Raw genomic sequence first — 23,961 nt, forward strand, 5'->3', positions numbered from 1 at the left:
AACGGCAATATAATTTCAAGTTGGGATGGTGAGTGGCTTGAGGGGAAATTTACAGATAGTTTTTAATCCCACGTACCTGCAGCGTTTGTCTTGATGGTAGTGATCGTGGGTTTGGAAGGTGCTGTTTAAGGAGCCTTTTGCAGTGCAGATTTCCTTTTCTGAAGGACCTTAGTGAACCACATGGGCTTTTTATTACACTCAGTGATCAGTTTATTATCACCATTAATGAAACCACATTTCAATTCCACCTTTCTCTTTCTTTTGTTGTTAATTAAATTTAAATTCCATCCACTGCCTTAGTGGGATTTGAACCTGTGTCCCTACAGCATTAACTGGGGCCTCTGGATTACTAGTTCCATTATGCTCATAGGGTGATACGATGTGGGTCAGGGCTAGACTTGTATGGTGCATAAATACTAGCATATCCATTTTAACTCATCTGAACCGCAAGGTCAGTGCAAATGGCCTATTTGTATGTTTTAAATTCTCTGTAATTAGGAATAACGTTCTGTTGCTTGGTGGAATGTCATCCTTATCACTAAACTGACAGGGTTTATTAATGTCTGGCACCTAATGCTCTGAAGTCACCAGAAAGTGCAGGTCGTACTTTATCCTTCTTGGTGTTTTTGCCTGTCACAATTTCTGGCACTGTCTCTCCCATAAATGTCCACTCTGTCATACAGACACTTCTGTTTGCAGTGGGGACATTCTTCACCCCTCCCCATTTTAAATAGGTTTCTCAACAGCAGAACCATTTCAAGTTTGAAAATTGTATTTCTGGAGGGGAAAGAGTTGTAGTCCCAAAGTGTTTATCCTGTGGGCCCTGTGTTGTCACTGATATTCAGCAATAGAGTTACTAAAACTCCTCATGGAGCTGCTCAGCGACAGCAGAGAGAACAATAAATGTCACTGTAGTCGGCATTTGCTTCGGGCTCCTCACATCAACTCCAGACCCGGCTTTTGCTGGGTTATACAAAACAGCTGCAGACAGGAATTAGAAATACAGTCTCTTAGACCAGAGATAACAAGGTGTAGAGCTGGATGAATACAGCAGGCCGAGCAGGAAGGCTGACGTTTCGGGAAGAAGGGTCTAAGCCTGAAACGTCAGCCTTCCTGCTCCTCTGATGCTGTGTTCATCCAGCTCTACGCCTTGTTATCTCAGATTCTCCAGCATCTGCAGTTCCTACTATCTCTTAAGGGACCAGTTAGGAAATGATATGGGAGTTGCCATTTTACATATTTATTCTAAGGATGTGAGCAGGGCCTGCATTTATCACCCATCCCTCTTTGCCTTTGAGAAGGTAATGTCGAACTTGTTCTTGAATTGCTGCAGTCCATGGTGGTAAAGGTCAAATGCTGTCAGCTGGTGTTCCAAATTTTGACCTAGACATGATGAAGGAATAGTCTTATATTTCCAGGTAGAGATGGCATGTGACTTGGAGATGATGGTGTTCCCATGTGTCTGCTGTGTTTGTCTGGCTAGGTGGAAATACTGCAAAAAAAGGCTCATCAAGTTATTGCTGTGCATGGATGGTATACAATGCAGCCATAGTGCACTGATGAGGGAACCATACGGTTAAGCTGATAAATGGGCTGCTGATCAAATGGATTGCTTTTCCTAAAATGTGTTGTGCATTGTGAGTGCTGCTGAGCACGTTGATGAAGGCAGGACCACAGAGCGGTGGGCAGTACCTCTTTATGCTTGTTTTAAACACACATTTATACTAGATGACAGAAAGAAAAATGAATGGCAAAATCCCCTTGTTTGAATGAAGTTTTTTTTCCAGTACCCCGCAGTGCCTCCCTGTTAAGAGTAGAAATCTGAGCTCTTAGCTGCAACCACATCAAAATCCAAAAATCTAAACTTTATCCCTAAATCCAAGTGCCTTACACCAGATGGTAATGTATACACTTTCAGAATGCTGCTTACATTATGTACATATGGAATTGTTAAAGACAGTAGAGAATAATACATTACTGGAGAATAATTGCACATGGGCAATTCTACCCTTGTAATTCAATTAAAGGGCTAGGGTGATGTCATAAACTCCCTAGAGCAAATATCAGTAGGTTTAAGTTATCTGAATCCCAAGGTTGGATTACTGTCTATTAAGCACTCCCAGCCTTGAAGGAGTTTTAAACTATTGGCATTTTATTTTGTTTATGTAAAAATATGAATTGCTTGATGAATGGTAATATTAGATGTCACATGCTAGGCAGTGGCTTCAAATTTGTACAATGTCTTATGAAGTCTTTAAAATATCTTGGAACATTTCGCAAACATCAAAGTTAGAGTGCAGAGACATATGTTGGCATATGTGCCAGCCATTTTCCACACAGCAAGATCCCAGAAAAAGCAATGAGGTAAATGATAGGTAAACCCAGACCGTCAGTGAGGATTTTGGTGTGTCTAAAACAATCCACCTGTGAGATATGACCTGCCAGATGGCGGAGTTGGCTTCTTACAACAGAAGCAATAAGTTTACAGTTTATGCAACAGTTTTGTACAATTCATTAGGGCACTTCAAATCCTCTTGAAAATTTGGCATATATTTGGTAATCTGGAATCATAGATGTATCAGAACAAAAAGATACTGTGTTGTACCAAAATATCTCAAAAGAGCAATGAACTCAGACCATTGGCATTAACTCAGGCATCAGAAATAACAACAGCAAACACAGGAACAAAAACAGAAGTTGCTGGAAAAGCTCAGCAGGTCTGGCAGCATCTGTGAAGAAAAAATCAGAGTTAACATTTCGGGTCCGGTGACCCTTCGTCAGAACTGATGGTAACTGGGAAAACATCGGTTTATATGCAGAACACAGGGAGGGGGGTGGGGTAGGGAGTAATCGACAGGATAGAGCTCAAAGAGAGAGAAGACCAGTTGGATAGAGAAAGGAGTTGGTAACGATCAGGCTGGGAGGGTGAATAGCTGTTAATGGGGACTGTTAGTGACTAACAACAGGGGGTGTGTAATGGCGGGCTGTGTGGTAACAAGGCCTGGTGTGTGGCATAGGGGGCTGGGACATGGGAGAGTTTAAGCCCTAAAATTATTGAACTCAATATTGAGTCTGGAGGGCTGCAGGGTCCCCAAGCAGAAAATGAGGTTTTGTTCTTCCAGCTTATGTTGAGCTTCGCTGGAACACTGCAGCAAGCCAGAGACAGAGATGTTGGTCAGGGAACAGGGTGGTACGTTAAAGTGGCAGGCAACGGGTAACAAAGGGTCTGTTTTGTGAGCAGAACGTAGATGTTCTGCAAAGTGGTCACCCAGTCTACGCTTCGTTTCCCCAATGTAGAGGAGACCACATTGTGAGCAGCAAATGCAGTAGAATAGATTCTGGGAAGTGCATGTGATGTGTTGCTTCATCTGGAAGGTATGAATGTGCCCTTGGATACTGAGGAGGGAGGAGGTAAATGGGCAGGTGCTGTACCTTTGCCGGTTACAGGGGAAGGTGCCGTGGGGCTGTGCAGGGTGTTGGGGGTGAAGGAAGTGTGGACCAGGATGTCCCGGAGGGAACGGTCCCTGTGGAAGGCGGACAAGGGAGGGGAGCGGAGTATGTATCTAGTGGTGGCATCTCGCTGGAGTTGGCGGAAATGGCATCTGATGATCTTCTGGATGTGGATGCTGGTGGGATGGTAGGTGAGGATAAGGGGAACCTTATCACCATTGTGGGAGGGAAGAGAAGGGATGAGGGCAGAAGTGCGGGAGATGGGTCGGACCTGGTTGAGGGCCCTGTCGACAATGGAGCTGGGGAATCCTCAGTTGAGGAAGAAGGTGGACATTGCGGAGACTCTCTCGTCGAAGTTGGTCTCTTCTGAACATATACGACGGATTCGGAGGAACTGAGAGAATGGGATGGAGTCATTATAGGAAGCAGGGTGTGAGGATGTATAGTCCAGGTAACTCTGGGAGTCAGTGGGTTTATAGTGGATATTAGTGGCCAGTCTATCCCCAGAAATGGAAACAGAGATGTCGAGGAAGGGAAGGGAGGAGTCAGAGATAAACCAGATGAAAGCAAGGGCAGGGTGGAAATTGGAAGCGAAATAGATAAACTTTTTCAATTCTGAACGAGAGAGGGAAGCAGCACTGATGATATCGATATATAGGAGAAAGAGTTGTGGGTGGGGGCCGGAATAGGACTGGGACAAGGAATGTTCCATGTACCCTACGAAGGGACAGGCATAACTAGGGCCCATGCAGGTACCCATGGCCACTCCTCTGACCTGAAGAAAATGAGAGGCGTTAAAGGAGAAGTTGTTGAGGGTGAGGACGAGCTCGGCCAAGCGGAGGAGGGAAATCACCAGATGAAATAAGATCAGTTACTGTAGTTGATACAATGGCCTCATGATGGGGTCATGGTCCAGGGGAAGATAGGAGGAGGTATCTGAGAGTTGATGCTCAGCCTCTGCAATGTCAAGGTCAGTACGCCAGATTACAACAGCTACCTTTATTGGCAGCAAACACAGCCCTGTTGACATTGCAAAGCTCTCCTTACTAATGCCTGTGGGCTAAATTGGGAGAACCATCTCACAGACTAGACATGGCATAACTTGGCATGGTGGCTCAGTGGTAGGGCAGCATGGTGGCTCAGTGGTTAGCACTGCTGCCTGACAGTGCCAGGGACCCAGGTTCAATTCCACCCTCGGACGACTGTGTGGAGTTTGCGCATTCTCCCCGTGTCTGCGTGGCTTTCCTCCGGCTGCTCCAGTTTCCTCCCACAGTGCAAAGATGCGCAGGCTAGGTGGATTGGCCATGCTAAATTGCCTATAGTGTTCAGGGATGTGTAGATTAGGTGGGTTACAAGGGGGTGAGTCTGGGTGGGATGCTCTGAGGGTCTGTGTGGACTTGTTGGGCCAAAGGCCATTTCCACACTATAGGGAATCTATGAAAAAAAAACTTATGGAATCACACCTTATGGATAATTTCCCAGCGATCACCTTCACCAGCCATGGGAATCTCCTACCCCAGTACAGTTGGTTAGGAGCTGCCCTGGGAGTCTTCAGGATAGACAATGGACAGTATAAGGTCTCATTGCACAAGGTCAAACTTGGGCAAGGAAACCATCTGCTGACTTCCCCCACTCCACCTCCCGCCCATCCCCCTCAGCTGATGAATCAGTACTTCTTGTATGCCTGCCGCAGAGGCATCTGTCCTTGTAGAGATGAATCCTGTCTTCTTAAAGAGAATACCCTCCATCGTGTTGTGTGGCACTATCCTGTGCTAAATGGGACAGACTTCGCACAGATCTAGTAACTCAAGACTGGGCATCCATGAGGCGCTGTGGGCCATCAACAGCAGCAAAATTGTACTCCTGCACAATCTGTAACCTCATGGCCCGGCATATCCCCCACTCAACCATTACCATCAAGCCAGGGGATCAACCCTGGTTCAATGGTGAGTGCAGGAGGGCATGCCAGGAGCATACCTGGAGATGAGGTCTCATCCTGGTGAAGCCACCAAACAGGACTGTGTGCACACCAAACAACAAAAGCAGCAAGTGATTGATCGGTATCTTGGATATTTGCCAGAACTGCTGCTGTTTAAATCTTTGATACTTTAGGCTCGTCTAAATAAATTTTATTGGTTACTGGAACATTATTTCTGAATCCTCCCGTAGTGATGGTTTCCCGGTCATTCTCAAAACCTTTCTATAAATTCAATGATCAAAACTAGTGATCATACAATATTTCTGTTGCATATTCTACAAATACAGTCCTCTACAGTAATTGATCAGCTGCAGGGACAAGCTGATTGCACGTCAGTCTCCTATCGTTACACATTAAATAGTATTGTGCCAAATGACATGTAGTTGAAGAAGTCGTGTTGCAGGATTAAGAAGCATGAGACTGAATTAGATTACTTCATGGGACAGGCACTTCCCATTGTTTCATGAGATAACAAGTCTACACTTTGGAATGAGAGATTGCGCCAGTGTGTCATTTTGGGTTTAACAATATAAAGTGGCAGGTCTGAATTCAGGCAGTGAGAAAGTTCACTCACTGCCTGTGATATCACCAGCACTGCCACTGCATGGTCTTTGAGTGCATCCCTGAAGTTGTAGCAGCATCAAATGCAGCCTTTTTAAAATGTTTCCGTCATGGTGGTCAGTTACAGAGGACATTCACACTGGGTAGACACTGAGCAGATGTTTCCCCTCATACACATATCTAGAACTAGGGCACAGTTACAGACAAGGGGCAAATACTGGATAAAAGACGAATATGAGGAGGAATTTCATTCTTTCAAATGACAGATGACACTAAAATAGGTGGGAAAATAAGTTGATCAATCAAGTTTAAAAGCCGAACAATGCTCCTTAATAAATCCTAGAATCCCTACAGAGCGGGTAGAGGCTATTCGGCTTATCACCAACCCTCCAAAGAGCACCCCACCCTATCCCTGTAATACCGTATTTCCCAAGGATAACCGACCTAACCTACACATCCCTGATCACTATGGGACAATTTAGCGTGGCCAATCCACCTAACCGACACATCTTTAAACTGTGGGGGGAAGAAACTGGAGCACCCAGATGAAACCCACGCAGACACTGGGAGAATGTGCAAACTCCACACAGTCGCCCGAGGCTGGAATCAAACCTGGGTCTCTGGTGCGGAGAGGCAGCAATGCTAACCACTGAGCCACCATGCTGCAATGAAGAAAGAAGAAATTTACAAACGGCTACTGATAGGTTAGGTGACCGGGCCAAAATTTGGCAGATGAAGTTTAAGGTGGATTAATGTTGGATTATCCATTTTGACCAGAGGAATTGAAAGGCAACATATTATCTAAATTGAGAGAAACTTCAGAGTGCTTCGGTGCAAAGAGATCTGGGTGTTCTCTTGCATGAATTGCGGTACACTAGCATGGAGGTACAGCAGGTAATAAGGGAGTCAAATGGAATGTTGACATTTATTACTAAAATAATAGACTATAAAAGTGGGGAAGTGTTGCTGCAACTGTACAAGGCATTAGTGAGAACACACCTGGAGTACTGCATGAAATTTTAGTTCCTTACTTGAGGTGGGGGTGGGGGTGGGGGTGGGGGGAGAGAGACGTTGTTATATTGGAGGCAGTTGAGAGAAGGTTCAATGGACTGATTCCGGAGGTGAGGGGTTTGTCTTGTGAAGAGAGATTGAGCAGTTGAAGCCTTTGAACTCCAGAGTTTAGAAGAATGAGAGGAGATCTAACTGAAGTATATAAGATGCTAAAGACAATTGACAAAGTTGACGTAGAGTGGATGTTTCCTCCTGTGGGGCAATCTAGAATGAGAGGTCATAGGTTTAGGATAAGGGGCAGCAGACTTAAAACAGAGATAAGGAGAAATTACTTCTTTCAAACGGTTGCGAATCTGGAATTCACTAGTCCAGAGTACAGTGAATGCTGGGACATGGAGTAAATTTAAGGAGGAGATAGCCATGTTTTTTAAGTAGTAATGGGTTGAAGGGTTAAGGAAAGCAGGCAGGAAAGTGGAGTTAAGGCCGAGATGAGATCAGCAAATTGTGGAGGTGCCAGTGTTGGACTGGGGTGGACAAGGTCGGGAATCACAGAATTCCAGGTTATAAGCCAACAGTTTTATTGAAAACTTGTGTTTTCAAAAAACCTGTTGGACTATAACCTGGTGTTGTGTAATTTCTGACCGAGATCAGCAATGATTGTATCAAATGTTGAAGCAGGCTTGAGGGGCTGAATGGCCTTCTCATGCTCATAGTTCTTATGTATTTGTAATTCTTACCCCAGAGTGCAGTGGAGATTGGGTCCCTAAATGTATGCAAAGCTGAGTCAGACTGATTTTTGGTTAACAAGGGGATCCAGAGTTAGGGACGACAGGTGGGAAGGTAGAGTTCAGGCGAAGATCCAATCAGCCATTGAATGGCAATAAATCCTGGCCTAGCCAGTGACACCCATGTCCTGTGAACAAATGACAAAATCACACATACGTATTATTTCCTTCCTAATGAAGTTATTTGTATTATTTTGACTACTACTCTAATGGAAATTGGCCCTTTCCCTCTGCAGTTGTACCTCCCCTCCTTCAGACTCTTAGCCCTAACAACACAGTTGAGATTGGAAATCTTCGATGTGAGGTTTTACAGTTAGAGAATCATGTCGTACAGAGTACTGCAACAGCCACAGCTCTCTATTTTTCATGACACTGGTTACCAGACAACTGCTTGGTAGCAGTATTTAATGTGAAAGGACAGTAATCTTGTCCCTGTTGTGCTAATTTCAAACCATTGGCGTACTGGTAATGCTAGCTTCAGTAGCACTTTTGTCTCTGAGCTGTAAAGCTTTCGGTTCAAGCCCCACTGCAGGACGTGGGTGTATAGACAAAACAGAAATTGCTGGAGAAACTTCAGCATCTGTGGGGAGAGAAGCAGAGTTAACATTTTTGGGCCAGTGACCCTTTTTCGGATAAACCAGTCTGACACTTTCTCTGGTGTCATACTGACCTTTGCTTTTCTTAATGAGAAGTCACTGTGAAACCTGGTCTCTTCACGTGTGTGTCTGAAATCTCCGCATGTGCAAAGCAAAACAAATGTCCAAGACAGTATTTATTCTTTAATGGACACGACCAAAATAGACTAACCTATAATTCATCCCCCCTTGCTGTAAAGTGGGACCTTGCTGTGTGAAGGTTGGTTATCATACTCATAGTTTCTACATAACAAATCTAATCCTTTGTTTGTACAGTGCTTTGAGATGTCTTGAAGATATGACTGAAGGTGCTTTCTTTTCTAGAGCGAAATAAATACTGAGGGCTTTAGGCCGATTGCTGCTCAAACACAAATCTATGCTGATTCTTTCAAATAATCTCTTCCTTGTACTCTGAAAATGATTAGTGATTGCATTTTAAAGATAGACAGAGGCACATTGCTTTATGGGCAATGTGCTGCTTGCTCTGTCTGGTATTGAGACTGTGGTTCAAGAATTCAGTTTAAATTCCAGTTGGTACAGCTTGCAGATGACCAGGTGGGACAAGGTGCCGCAGTGGACTGCTGGTGTGGTAAGTGGATAAGGCTGAAAGGGTGGGAGAAATGGGAGAAAAGAGTGGGTCCTAGAATACCTTACAGTAAAATGCCGTCCCTACTCCCAACCATGAGAGTTCACTTCCACCATCCCTACAGCAGTCTACATATCACCCCATGTGGATGTGACGATACCCTGGAGGTGATTCACTTCGCCACAAACCCTCTGGAGATGAAATTCCCCTGATGCCCTACTCATTGTGGCTAGTGACTCCAACCAACCTCAAGCAGGTGATGCCAAAATACCACTAACACATCTCCTGCCCCACCAGGGGGCCGAACGTTCTGGGCCACTGCTACACAACCATCAAAGACCCCTACCTCTCCTTCACCCGCCCACACTTCGGAAAATCCGACCACAGCGCTGTGTTCCTCCTCCCCCAGCTTACTAGCAGAAGCTGAAATAGGAGAACCCTTCAGAAAAAGAAGTACAGTGCTGATCTGGGACAGTGGAAGAGCGTCTCTGGGGACTGCTTGGGAATCGGTGGACAGGGACCGTGTTTAAGTAGTCAGTGGAAAACTTCGACGAGTATGCCATCACTGTCACGGACTTCATTAGCAAATGCATGGAGAACTTCATGCCCAAGAAGTCAATCCAAGTGTTCCCCAACCCGAAAGTTTGGATGAATTGGGAATCCACTCGCTGCTGAAGACCAGACATGCATCATTCAAGTCAGAAGACCCATACAGAAAATCCAGATATGACCTCCGCAAAGCCATCAGGGACCCTAGGAGGCAGTACTGTACCAAGTTAGAGGCCCAACTCAACCTGACGCACTCCTGCCGCCTGTGGCAAGGCTTAAACAACACAATGGAATACAAAATGAAGCAGAGCAAGATGACAGACAAAGAAGTATCCCTCCCTGATGTGCTCAATGCTTTCTATGCTCAGTTCGAGCAGAATGCCCGCAGCGAGGCGTCAACTGTCCCGACAGGCCTGGACACACCTGTTCCCTCTGTCACCGCTGCAAACGTCAGATCAGTTTTCCTGGAAGTCAACCCAAGGAACGCGACGGGCCCGGAAACTGTCCCTGGCCAACCATTCAGATCCTGTGCGGACCTACTGGCGGAGGGATTGACTGATATCTTCAGCCTCTCCCTCCTACAAGCCAAAGTCCCTACCTGCTTCAAGAATACCACCATCATCCCAGCAACTCGGAAAGCAGATGCAACGTGCCTTAATGACTAACGCCCGGTGGCTCTGACATCCATAATCATGAAGTGCTTCAAGAGACTGATCACGGCCCATATCAACTCCAGTCTCCCAGCCCGCCTCAATCCCCTGCAATTTGCCTACTGACGTAACAGGCCCACAGTGGACGGACACCATTTCCCTAGTCCTGCCCTCATCCCTGGAACATGTGGACACCAGGGACACCTACATCAACTACAGCTCCGCCTTCAACACCATTATCTCCTCCCAGACTGATCTCAAAACTCCCAGACCTGGGCCTCAGCTCTGCCCTCCACAACTGAATCCTCAGCTTCCTTCCTGACCCATAGAATGTAATCAGTGAAGATAGACAACAACACCACCTCCACGATAACCATCAACACTGGAGCCCCCTCAAGGATGTGTTCTCAGCCCCCTATTGTACTCCCTGTACGCCCACAACTGTGTAGCTAAATTCCAAATGAACGCCATCTACAAGTTTGCTGAGACACCCCCGTAGTGGGATGGACATCAAACAACAATAAATCAGAATGCAGAAAGGAGATAGAGGGTTTGGTGTTTCAGTGCAATGATAACAACCTGTCAATGTCGGCAAAACCAAAGAACTGATCATTGACTTCGGAAAGAAAGGTGGAGAACACACCCCCATCTACATAAGCAGAGCAGAGGTTGGGAGCGTCAAGTTCCTCGGAGTGACGATAACCAACGACCTGCCCTGGACTTCCCACACAGATGCAATGGTCAAGAAGGCACAACAATGCCTCTTCTTCCTCAGGCGGCTCAGGAAATTTGGCATGTCCATAAGGACCCTCACTAACTCCTACAGATGCACCATTGAAAGCGTACATTCCAGGTGCACAACGGCCTGGTATCGCAATTGCTCAGGCCAGGACCATAAGAAACTACAGAAGGTGGTAGGTACAGACCAGACAATCATGGAAGCCAACTTTCCATCCATGGACTCCATTTACACGGCTCACTGCTGCAGAAAGGCAGCCAACATCATCAAAGACCCATCGCACCCTGGTAATGATCTCCTACAACCTCTTCCAAAAAGCAGCAGATACAGAAGCTTAAACACATGCGCCAGCAGGTTCAGGAACAGTTCCTTCCTGGCTGTTATTAGACCAATGAATGTACTGTCTAACTTAAAGTAATGCTGATCTTGCTAATGTTGATCTTGTCTTGCTCACGTCTTGTGTGGTGTAATGTGTATGCCTTGCTCTCCAAGTATTTTTCGCCCTGTGATCTGCATGTCTTTGCTTGATATGATCTGCCTATACTGCTTGCAAACAAAACTTTTCACTGTCCGAAGGTACACATGACAATAAATCAAATCCAATCAAATCAAGTGACAAAGTACTTGCTGTATATTCTTGGAATTCTCTGGTAGGGTCTCCCTGCCTGAACTGAGGAATAGCAGTTGGTCTTGGATCAGATTACTACCTTTGAAGGTTTGTCTTGCCTCCCCTGGGGTATTGCACATATTTTCTGGGCTTCTGGAAGGATGTGAATGTGTTGTAGAGAGTGCAGAAGAGATTTACAAGAATGGTTTTCAGGATGAGAAAATTCTCTTATGAAATTAGATTTAAGATGTTAGGTTTGTTTTTGCTTGGAGAGGAGAAGGCTAAGGAGAGATTTGATCAAAATTTTCAAAAATCATGAGGGTTCTGGGCAGGGAGAAACTGTTCCCACTCATAAATGGACATAGAGTCAGAGGCAGTTCTGAAGAACAGTCATATGGGACTCAACATTAGCTCTGTTCCTCTTTCTGGATGCTGCCAGACCTGCAGAGTTTCTCCGGCACTTCCTGTTTATATTTTAGAGCCAGAGGACATAGTTTTAATGTTTTTTGTGGTAGAAGCAGATGTGATGTGAGAAAATCTCTTTGCACATAGCAGGTAGTTAGGGGCTAAAATGCACTGCCTGGAAGTGTGACGGAGACAGCTTTAATTGAGGCGTTCAAGAGGGGCTTGGATGGTTACTTAATGTGCAGGGTTATGGGGAAAGGCAGGAGATTGGCACTAGGTCAAAATGCTCTGAGAGCTGGTGCAGACACTGTGGACCAAATGGCCTCATATAGCACCACTTCAATTCTGTGTTTCTGTGCTTAGCTACTAATTGTGGTGGGAAGGAATGAAGCAGAGCCGCAGTGGAACTAGAACTTGGCATTGAGGATTGGAAATAGTGAGACATTTGGCAAGACGGAGGTACAATTTCATTTTTCAGTACATGAGGTGCAAAAATGATTGACAAGTAACGTAACACAACTGAGAGGAAATACTACTTCCTTCTGCATTGCGATGACACTGAGTCCATGGCTTATCAGTACAGACAGATCAGGCAGTGGCAGTTTAAAAAATAAAATAAGACTGAAACTTGGCCTTATATGGGACAGAAAGGGCACGATTTCCATCTCCTTGGAGGGAATGAGAAGGAGAAATAATTGAGCACATTGGCCCTGGGGAGTTACATGTTCTCTTCTTGCTACCTCGAATTCTGAGTGAGAATGTCACTGGATGACTTCTCGTTTCCCCCCCCTCCACCACCAACTAAGGCCCTTAAGTAGTCAATTAATGACCCATTTAAGGGTCTCAACTCACCACCTTGCCAATTACCTGCATTCCTGGAGTGAAGGAAAGGGGACTACTTTGCTGACTGGGTAGCCCCAATCTGGAGGTAATTGGAAGCAAAAGGTGACATCAGAAAGCCAATCCCTTGTCTTTGGCAAACCCAATATCCCAACCCTGCTGAGCTGAGGCACCAGTCTTGTGGCCTGTGATAGGACCAGTGTTCCTTAATATGCTGATTAGCAAGTGATCCAGGGAGTTACTTCAGCAGTGCAGGTGGTGTGTTAGTCACTACCTGTCATGAAAACCAGTGTGGTAAACCATAAATATAAATTTCTTCTAACTTTTTCATGTGATGAGGACATTACCGGCTCAGCCAGTAATTCCTGACCGTCCCTAGTTGCCCTTGGGAAGGCGGTGGTGAGCTAGAATAGAATAGAATCCCGAAGGTGTGGAAACAGGCCATTCAGCCCACCAAGTCCATACTGCCCCTCCAAAGAGCATCCCACCCAGACCCACTCCCCCACTCTTTCCCTGTAACCTGGCATTTCCCATGTCTGAGCTACCTTACATACACACCCCTGGACACTATAGGCAATGGCCAATCCACCTAACCTGCACATCTTTGGACTGTGGGAGGAAACCGGAGCACCCAGAGGAAACCCACGCAGACACGGGGAGAATGTGCAAACTCCACACAGTCACCCGAGGGTGGAATTGAGCCGCTGCAGTCCTTGGTTTGAAGGTAGACTCCACAGTGTTGCTTAGGTTGGCAGGCCCAGGAATTAGACCCAGCAAAAGTGAAGAAACGGCAATTTACTTTCAAGTCAGGATGGTGTGTATGACGAGGCATTAACAAATCTAATAGGCAATTTGGGAAATGATTCTTTCTCCAGAAAGTGATGAGAATGTGAACCTCGCTATCGCAGCAATTGCCTATTTAATTGGAAACTAAATAATTATGAGGGATAAAGGAATAGAAGGATATGTTGATGAAATTGGATGATTGGGAGGCAGCGGGGTGTAAGGGTGTGGAGTGTAGGAGAAGCTCATGTGAAGGAGAATCCCCTGTGCAGGCCATTGGGCTGAATGGTCTGTTTGTACCCTCGAAATCTATTTAATTATATGCCCCTAAGGGACAGATGACATTTAAATCTGTGAATAATTTTTAAGGACCCAAGCTGCAGAAGGCCCAGATCTGAAGCATGTTCTACCCCCTTGCTTCACGATTGCAAAAGAGCTACAAACCAGTCTCTGCTTCAGCCCTCCAATTACATTTCACTGCTGGGCTTTTGATTCTGTTTTCAAGAGAGATCTTTTCTTAATTAGAGAAATTGAAATTCCACAAGAGAGTGGAGGTTCCTGTTTGGGAATAGGGATCATGCAGTTTTAATGAGATTGGGAATGGTTTTCACTGAAGCACAGAGCTGAATGACAAAGAGTCACAGACTCTGCTGTCTGCTAAAGTTCATTTTGGACTTTTCTTCCACATGTGCTGGTCAGGTTTGATTGAAGGGGTTTATTTTTTCCAGCTAAGCTGACTGAAGCCTAAGCAATGCTCAGTAACATAACCAACCACTGTCGCCAGTACACAACAGGAGATGTTGGAGTGTCCATGCTGAGCTGGTAGCAGCAAGGAGCTGGCTGATGCCTGTCTGTGTTACTGCATAGCGGTAGCTCACTGGAGGTATCGCAGTGATGGAGGATGGAACTTCTTCCATCAGTTGGTGCATCTACTCTCTTTCAGATGGGTTATTAAGCTCTGTGCCATCTCTGGTGGACTTAGAAAAACTCCTGCTGTTGTTTCAATTTAGCCACTGTGGGATCTTTTCAGTATCCTGGCCAATATTTTTATCTCGACCGATACCTGAATCAGAATATCTGGCTATTGTCATGTTGGTGTTTTGAGAGCTTGTTGTGTGCAAAGTGACTGCCATGTTTCCTACATTGTGACAGTAACTACCCTTTGAAAATACTTCATTAACTGAATAGCACATTGGACACACTCAGATAATGCTGCTACCATAGTTAATATTTAACTGTGCGCATGTGGACTGAGGTCCTGCCTGCTGTTCACTGGATAAACTTCCTGAGCGCCCTGGAGGAAGTATCTGCCACAATTAGAGTCATAGACCACTCGGAAACAGACCACTCGGTGCAACTAGTCCGTGCCAATCATTTTTCCAAACTAAATTAGTCCCACTAGCCTGCATCACCAGCAAATGCAGCATCCCACCAGTACTGAGGTAGGTCACGTTTTTAATCACTGTTGATATTTATATTATGAAAAAACACTGGAAAGAATGAGCCAGTCTGGTAGCATCTGTGGACAGACAACATGGTGGTCTCTTCCACAGACCGGGAAGAAGCTGGAAATGTGATGGGTTTCATGCTGTTGAAAATGGGGAGGGGATCATAGAACAGAAAAGACCAGTTCGAGGCTGGGAGAACCTGAACAACAAAGATGTCATGGGAGTATCCAAGGCAACAGGAGTGGTGGAGTAAAGAAATAAGACATTGGTACAAAGTCGTCATTCATGGCAGAATAAAGATCAGCTCCAACTGAAATCAGAAAACATGAAAACAAGCTGCAGACTAACACATGAGGGACAGGGTGGTGGGGGAGGGAGAATCAAAACGGAGTATCCTAATTCACGGTTTAAAATTGATGAATTCAATGTTGAACCCTGAAGGCTATAAAATGCCTGCTTGAAAGCTGAAGTGCTGTTCCTCAAGCTTGCATTGAGCCTCGTTGGAGCACAGCAACAGACTGAGAAAGACAAGTGTGAGCAAAGTGTTGAATCCCAAATGGCAAGTGACCAGAAGGTCGGACCATGCTTGCAGACTGAACCAAAGTGTTGGGCAGCCTTCATTTGGTAAAAGACACTGCATGGTGAGATATTCCTTCGAAATGAATGGTGCAAAATCTATTGTAAATAGAGAGGATACCTCTACATCAAGAACCCTAAAATTCAAGCTATGAAGGAGACTTGCAATCCTCCGACACTAGGGTTGACCTGTCTTCCCTTTCTCCAACCTTCCTCATGAGTACCAGGAGCACCCTCTGTCCCGTCATACCATTTGAACTGTTTGCTACAACCTCACATTGCCATTTGACAAGTTTCTTTATTTTAATGTTTGTATTATGTTAGTTATTGTATGTTTTTCTTTTAAAAAATAACAAAGACTTTGTCATCTGTTCTTTGCTCAGTGGGTACTTGCCAGCAGTTTGTGACTGCTAGGCAAAGGGGTTTTCCATTCTGTTCAAATACCTGAGGGAGTCTTTAATAGATGTGCAATGTGGAGAAAGCTATATCGGGGGAGTGGCAAAGGAGCCAGCGTGGGACCATTAGATAATGACATTCGAATGTGCTGTAGGGCTGCAGTAAATCTTTCTTCACTTATAGTTAATCTCAATTATTCTCATTTATATCTCTGCAGAAAGTATTCAGTAGCCAGTGTGACTAATGAATACTTTAAGTAACTTCTACAATTTATAAGATAACTATAAGTTAAAGTGTAGTGCTCAACTGTTCTCCATATTGCCGCAAAAGATACACAGGGATTGGAAGGTTCTTGTGGTGCAGTGGCAATGGCCATACCACTGAGGCAGGAGGCCTGGGTCCAAGCCCCACCTGCTGCAGATATGTATCATAACCTATCTGAATGGTTTGACTAGAAATATTCATCGAGGCATTGTGGAAGGCATACACTGAGTTTCAAGAATAATACCAGAGATGAGACGTTAAATCTTTTTGGGGGGAGGCAATGGCCTAATGGTATTATCGCTGGACTGTTAATCCAGAGACCCAGATAATGTTCCGGGAACCCGGGTTCGAATCCCACCACAGCAGATGGTGGAATTTGATATTTGAATTCAAATTTTCGTTGAATTGAATTCAATAAATATCTGGAATTAGGAGTCTAATGATGACCGTGAATCCATTGTCGATTGTCGGAAAAAACCATCTGGTTCTGTAATGTCCTTTAGGGAAGGAAACTGCCATCCTTACCTGGTCTGGCCTACATGTGACTCCAGACCCACAGCAATGTGGTTGATTCTTGACTGCCCTCTGGGTAATTAGGAATGGACAAAAAAATACTGGCCCAGTCAGCGACGTCCACAGCCGATGAATGAAATTTTAAAAAAGGAATAATCACTGGATTAAAGTGAATTACTGAGGAGAGCAGCCATACACTGCCATTTGTGGAAGAATTCCAAACCTCTACCACCCTCTGTGTGTAGAAGTGCTTCCTAACATCTCTCCTGAATGGTCTGGCCCTAATTCTCAGACCCCTTATGCCCCCTTATTCCAACAACAGGAAATAGTTTATCTACCCTGTCTTTTCCTGTTAATATCTAACTTAGACTTCCATCAGACCTTCCCTTAACCTTCTAAATTCTAGAGAAAATAGGTGAATAGTTGAATGGTGGTGCTGGATAATTTAAAAATTGTAGTCATTTGGATTCTGTTCACAGCTACAGTTCCCCTGGACTGGCCATCTCAAGTTCAGATGCTTCAAAAAAATTTAAGATGAAATTGGGTTTAAGTAATTTAATTCTTGTATTGATCAGGATCAAGTTTATGACTGTATCGATATTTAACGAAGCATTTCAAAGGAGGGAGGAGAAAGCGGAAAGCACCATGCTTTTTCAGTACCACTTTGTTGCTGACTTTCCCACCCTCTCCCTGTGAACCAGTATCTTTACAGCAAGTCCCATTTTAAAATTCTGCTGCGGAATTTGTTTCAGATGTCACCAGGCAATTAAATTACAAGTTACAACTTGAACCACAAAGTGTTTGATGCCACTTGGTATGTAATTATAATGGGAAGTGATGCACTGATTACCAGTGTCTGCTTTAACTGGGGATGGAGGCTATCTTCACCTTTTAACAGCATTTGGTGCTGGACATCACAGCTTCATGCGGACATACTGGCCTTGGAAAGGACATGGTGCAGATTTGTCAGAATAATTGAGCTTTTAAAAGAAGAGGTTTAACTAAGAGCGCAGGTTGCATAAGCAAACCAAAATTGGTGCCGCAGTGGACAGCGAAGAAGGTTACCTCAGAGTACAACGGGACCTTGATCAGATGGGCCAATGGGCCGAGGAGTGGCAGATGGAGTTTAATTTAGATAAATGTGGAAGGCAAATCAAGGCAGCACTTATGCACATTATGATAAGGTCCTGGGGAGTGTTGCTGAGCAAAGAGACCTCGGAGTGCAGGTTCATAGTTCCTTGAAAGTGCAGTCACAGGTAGAGAGGGTAATGAAAAAGGCGTTTGGTATGCTTATAACAGTGTGGAGCTGGAGGAGCGCAGCAGGCCAGGCAGCATCAGAGGAGCAGGAAAGCTGAAAATGAAGAAGGGTACCGACCCGAAACGTCAGCTTTCCTGCTCCTTTGATGATGCCTGGCCTGCTTTCTTCCTCCAGCTTCATACTGTGTTATATCTGATTCCAGCATCGGCAGTTCTTACTATCTCTGAGTTTGGTACACTTGCCTTTATTGGTCAGTGCAGTGAGTATCGGAGTTGGAAGGTCATGTTGTGGCTGTACAGGACATTGGTTGGGCCACTTTTGGAATACTGCATGCAATTCTAGTCTCCCTGCTACAGGGGTGATGTTGTAAAACTTGGAAGGGTTCAGAAAAGATTTGCAAGGATGTTGCTAGAGTTGGAGGGTTTGAGCTGTAGGGCGAGTCTGAATAGGCTGGGGCTATTTTCCCTGGAGCATTGGAGGCTGCAGGGGTGACTTTATAGAGATTTATAAAATCATGAGGGGCATGGATAGGGTGAATAGTCAAGATATTTTCCCCAGGGTAGGGGATTCCAAAACTAGAGGGCATAGGTTTAAGGTGAGAGGAGAAAGATTTAAAAGGGACCTAAGGGGCAACTTTTTCATGCAGAGGGTGACGTGTGTATGGAATGAACTGCCAAAGGAAGTGGTGGAGGCTGGTACAATTACAGCATTTGAAAGGCACCTGGATGGGTACATGAATAGGAAGGGTTTAGAGGGATATGGGCCAAATGCTGGCAAATGGGACGAGATTAATTTAGGATATCTAGGTCAGCATGGGCAAGTTGGATTGAAGGGTCTGTTTCCATGCTGTACAACTCTGTGACTCTGGGACCCTGTGACTCCATGACAATTGAGGGGGCAGGAGGCCAAAGTTCACCGAACCTTCTGGCTACAGTCCTGCCTTCTGTCAGCTTCGACCGACTTCTGAGGTGCTGAGTACCATTGCTGTGAGCTGCAACATAGAAACATTTTGGGACTGCCCTATGTTATACCATCACATCCCAACATGTAACCAATAAAGTCCGCATCAGGCAACCTTGAACTGCTGAGGTAAAATGGCAAAGAATAGGAGTGCAATGGATAGTACCTAATTTCCAATTGAACCCTCCTTCTGCCCTATTCTCACCAAGCATGTAGGACTGCCAACATAAAATAGAATTACCTTGCACAGAAGGCATCTATTCAGCCCATCATGCTTGTGCCAGCTCTTTGAAAGAGCCATCCAATTAAATGACTCTGCTCTTTCCCTAGAGCCCCGGGAAAAAGAAAATCAAACATTTAGCAAATTCCGTTTTCAAAGTTAATGAATTAGCTTCCAACACTCTTATGTGCAGTGCATTCCGGGTAATAACAGCTCACTGTGTAAAAGGAATTAGATGCAATCTTGTTTCCCTTTCTCACTAACGTGCAATCAGACTCTTTGATTAGATTCCAGCCTGGAACTCAGCCCTGGGTTTAGATTGTTCTATATACATAGCACCACTCTACAAGCCTCTGCATTAGACTCCAGTCTGGAACTCAGTCCTGGGTATCTGTCATTCTATTTTCTGCAATTGAAATAAATTTCCTGCCTCAGTTTTTGAAGTGCTCTCTGTTCTCGCTCTTGGATGTGAAAATGCTGACTCTGGCTTTCCTCAAAGGAAAGCTCCTTCTGGCAGGTTCAGCACTCACCATAATAGGGCCGTTTAGAAAGCTGGCTTTCTTCAAATAAAAACTCAAAGTCTTAATCCATTCACAGTGTACATCTTGCATTTCAAAGCAAGGTAACGTCCTGTTGTACCTGCAGCTGGGATGAATCTGTGTTCAATTACTGTGATATTTCACTGCTGTCCCCTGAAGCATGGACCCATAGAATCAGGAGCACTCCACCTGCTCAGAATTAATCATGACTGTAACCCATTCACTGTTAGCATCAATAAGAGGCAGTGATGTTGAAGCTCTGAGTCCCCACTGTACGGCAGCAGGAAGATTTAATATTTTTGTTATGTTTTAGTTTGCCTGTTGAATAATGGGCGGGATTTTGGAACTGTGCTCTCGATGTAGTGCTGGCTGCTGGTTAGAGTCTTGTGCACGCACTGTCCTGTTATTTCACAAGTCTCTGTCGGAATCAGATCTCTGAGTGGGTTGTGCAATATGTTACTGAGTATTACAGGTTTCTGGTCTCTGCTGTGTTAGCTGACTTAAGGGAACAGTAGAGTTATGTTGAATGGTTTAGTTGAGTTAAATGAGGACTCAATGAGGATTGTGAACTTAAAATAATTGACCAAAAAAACAGAGATGACAGGAGATAGTAGGAACTGCAGATGCTGGAGAATCTGAGATAACAAGGTGTAGAGCTGGATGAACACAGCAGGCCAAGCAGCATCAGAGGAGCAGGAAGGCTGATGTTTCAGGCCTGGACCCTTCTTCAGAAAAAAAAAAGACAGGAGACCAAGCTCTTGTGTTTCACGCAAGGGTTTGGAATGTGCTACCTGATGGTGATCAAGTCAATTCAATAATACCTTTCAAAGAAAGTGGGAAAATATTAGAGGGGAAAAAGAATCCAGGAATGTGAGGAAGGGCTGAAAGTTGGAAAAGTTTTTATAAAAGCTATAGTAAAGACTTAGTGGGCCAAATAGCCTCTGTCTGTGTTGTACTTTCTATGCTCGCTCTAGAATGATCACTCAGGGTTCCTGCTTCTGGGCACTATTAGGTGGCCCTGTTTAGACAATTTGCGTGTGAAGAGGGCACAAGGATAACGTTCACTTGAACTTAATCACACAGGATGTGTGGCCTGAAACTCTGCTGTTGAGATTCACGCTCAAAAAGATGTTCAATCCTGTGAACAATTGAAGCGTAGTCAGTGCCCATGAATTCATACTCTTCCCTCCCTATCTCTGTCCTCCAGCTCTAGGATCCTCTCAAGGGCTCTGCACTCCCAATTCTGGCCTCTTGTCCATCTCCATTCCGTTTGACCCACCGCTGGTGGCCATGTCTTTAGTTGCCTTCAGCATTGAAATTCCCTGTAAACATCAGCATCTCCCTCTCCTTCTCTAAGGCACTCTTTAACACTCAGCACTATGACCAACCTTTTGGTCATCTTTATGACAAATGATGTGTGATTTTATATATAGTGTGTGTATATTTATATATATAAAATATTTTCAGAGTTTGAATTTCAAACTAGTGGGGGTTAGTTACTTTTCTGAGGTGAAACCATAAGACTACGGGGAGTTCTTTCTGGAACCCTGATGTAATCTAGCATGTGTCAGAGAGCAGGGAACCCTGGTGTATTAATGGATGTTTGTTTGTGTTGCACAAATTTATGAGTGGGAGAGGAAAATTGAGGACCATTAGCTTGATTTTGGTTTAGGATAATCAAGGATTGATTTAGCTTCAGAAACTCAGAGGGTGGAAGTTTTTAAACAGTTTAGAGGACTGTGCCTGGGGTCAGAAACATAATATAATTTCACTGCTAGAAAGGAATATAGAACAGTTCAGGGAATAAGTTATCTTAGTATAATGTTCATTTGAGTAAGAGCAAGAGTATTTGGTTAGAAATCTGCAGATGATTAAAAGCTGAGTAAGTCTAAGCTTTTCAGTTTGCGAATATTGTGAAGAAGACTTCACCGTTTACAAGAAAGAATCAGTTTAAAAAATTAAATTGAGTCAGTTCAATTGAACATGAAGATCTAAGGTACTGGGCTAATCTGTCTGGATTTGAATTTCTGTAAAGAGATCGTGTTGGGAAGTAGAGTGAAGTCTTTGTTTTGCTGTGTATCTCAAGATCTTTTGGAACTGTGTTTTACATTTAAATATCTTGCTTTGTTTTATTACTGTTATTCATTTTATGTGATAAACTTCTGTTTTTTTAAAGTCTGCAGCCTCTTGTTTATGTTTCAGTGGATGAACTCCACATTAAATAAGACAAAAAATTATCTATCAAGCCAGATTTCACTCTGGGACCTGACATCTCCAGTAGTAATGCCACCTGTGATTATAATACCTTCCTAATATTTTGAACACCTTGCTGAACACCTTCCTAATATTTTGGCTTGTTAACTACCTTTGTCTCCTGTCGCTTCTCCAAGAAACTTCTGAAACATTTCATTATCATAAAGGAACTATATAAATGCAAGTTGTTGTTGAGCGAGCTCAGCTAGCTGAACAAACACTGGCCACCTTTTAGACTGTGAGTAAATGTACTGAACAGGTGTTTTTATTCTCTCTCCTCACAGGCGTTGATCCTCAGAAAGGTGAACTGGACTTGAATGGCATCGATGACAATGAAATCGATAGGGTAAGATCATTCTGTAACCCTTATGACAGGTAATGTGAGATTGTAGATTATCTTGTGTTTAAAAAACAAAGGTAAAATGAGCAACTCTCTCACCATCTGCACCAGCTAGTTGTCAGAGAATCTGGTTTCAGCACCGTAATCACATTTTATGGTTTCTCTTCTCTTTTTGTAAGCCTTCATTTGGGATAAGTAACTTTGTATAATGGCTTATTGTTACTCATCCAGAGTATCATATAGTGTTAGGATTGTACAATGTACTCAGAATGATAGTTTTTTATCTCACAGCTGGAGTCTGGTCCAGAAGGGCAAATGAGGAGTAAATTGCACTCTGTGTTTCTCTCTCTTTCTTTCTCTGTCTCTCGCTCTCTCTCGCTCTCGCTCTCGCTCTCTCTAGAACATACTCCTTCTCTATTCTGCACGTACTGTGTACCTGCCTATCCTCTGATGTAGCTGCATTGCAAGTTTGATGGTGACACCAGATAAGATTAAAGTTTAGTTTCCTAGCACTGACATCTCTCACCTGAGGAACATTGTGTAGAATAATTCACTTTTTTGGTTTACATCTTTGTGTTGTCATTGAAAAGAGTTAGATTTTGTTCGCACGGCCTTCAGCAATGGTACAGTGGCTCACAGCAGACTTAGCTATTGTGACTTCCCTTTCGGTGAGATGGCAGTTCCGATGAGCAGGGACAGAAAAAAATGTCAGCAGGAGAGACTTGGTACCACTTACTGTTGGCGTTTGGCCAATCTGACTGTCCTAAAGTACATCACTCCCGTACTGATCAGTTTTAAATTCCTACCCTAATTTGCACATCATTCCATGGCCTCACCTCTCCCCATGCCTGGAATCTCATCCAGCCTTATGACCTTCCCAGAGTCTTATCTACCTACTTACACCAGAGAATCACCTACAGTGTGATCTCTTGTCTGACTTCTGGACTGTTGCCTCTGGTGTCTCCCGTTGGTGTGTCCGAGGTTCCCTCAAAACACATTGCATCATCTGAAAATATTGTTTTCCACCTGTTCACTTACAAAACTTAGTTCTATCTCATCATCCCGTTGTGTTACTAAGAACACTTGTCCAACATCCAGTACTGGCTGGGCAGAAATTTCCTCTCCTTAATTCTTGTGAAGATTGATTGATGGACTTGTTGTCATGTGTATGGAAATACAGTGAAAAGCTTTATTTATGAGCGGTACAGGCAGATCGTAGTAAGCAAAGGATGTACAGATCAAAAAGCCTTAGAGGCATACTGGTTACATTGTAGGTTAGATTATTTGAGGCTAGAGTCCATTCAACAGTCTGATAATGGCTGGAAAGGAGCTGTCCCTGAACATGCTGTGTGTCTGTTCAGGCTTCTGTATCTTCTGCCTGATGGAAGAGGCTGTAGGAGATCATTACCGGGGTGTGATGGGTCTTTGATGATGTTGGCTGCCTTTCCACAGCAGCGAGCCGTGTAAATGGAATCTATGGATGGAAGGTTGGCTTCCGTGGTGTAGCTGCATTGCAAGTTTGATGGTGACACCAGATAAGATTAAAGTTTAATTTCCTAGCACTGACATCTCTCACCTGAGGAACATTTTGTAGAATAATTCACTTTTTTGGTTT

The 23,961-nt window shown here is 44.3% G+C and overlaps 1 protein-coding gene across 1 annotated transcript in view; it reads left to right on the forward strand.

The window, feature by feature from the left end:
• The window catches only part of LOC109917284 (transcription factor IIIB 90 kDa subunit-like), a 311,075-nt gene that overhangs the window by 224,394 nt on the left and 62,720 nt on the right, over positions 1-23,961 (forward strand). Inside the window, exon 11 of the mRNA XM_048600010.1 lies at positions 22,291-22,352. Within this exon, the coding sequence (XP_048455967.1) occupies positions 22,291-22,352 (62 nt within the window). The remainder of the gene's footprint in view (positions 1-22,290; positions 22,353-23,961) is intronic.

The sequence above is a fragment of the Rhincodon typus genome, chromosome 8 (assembly GCF_021869965.1).
Source record: "Rhincodon typus isolate 14 chromosome 8, sRhiTyp1.1, whole genome shotgun sequence".
NCBI lineage: Eukaryota > Metazoa > Chordata > Chondrichthyes > Orectolobiformes > Rhincodontidae > Rhincodon > Rhincodon typus.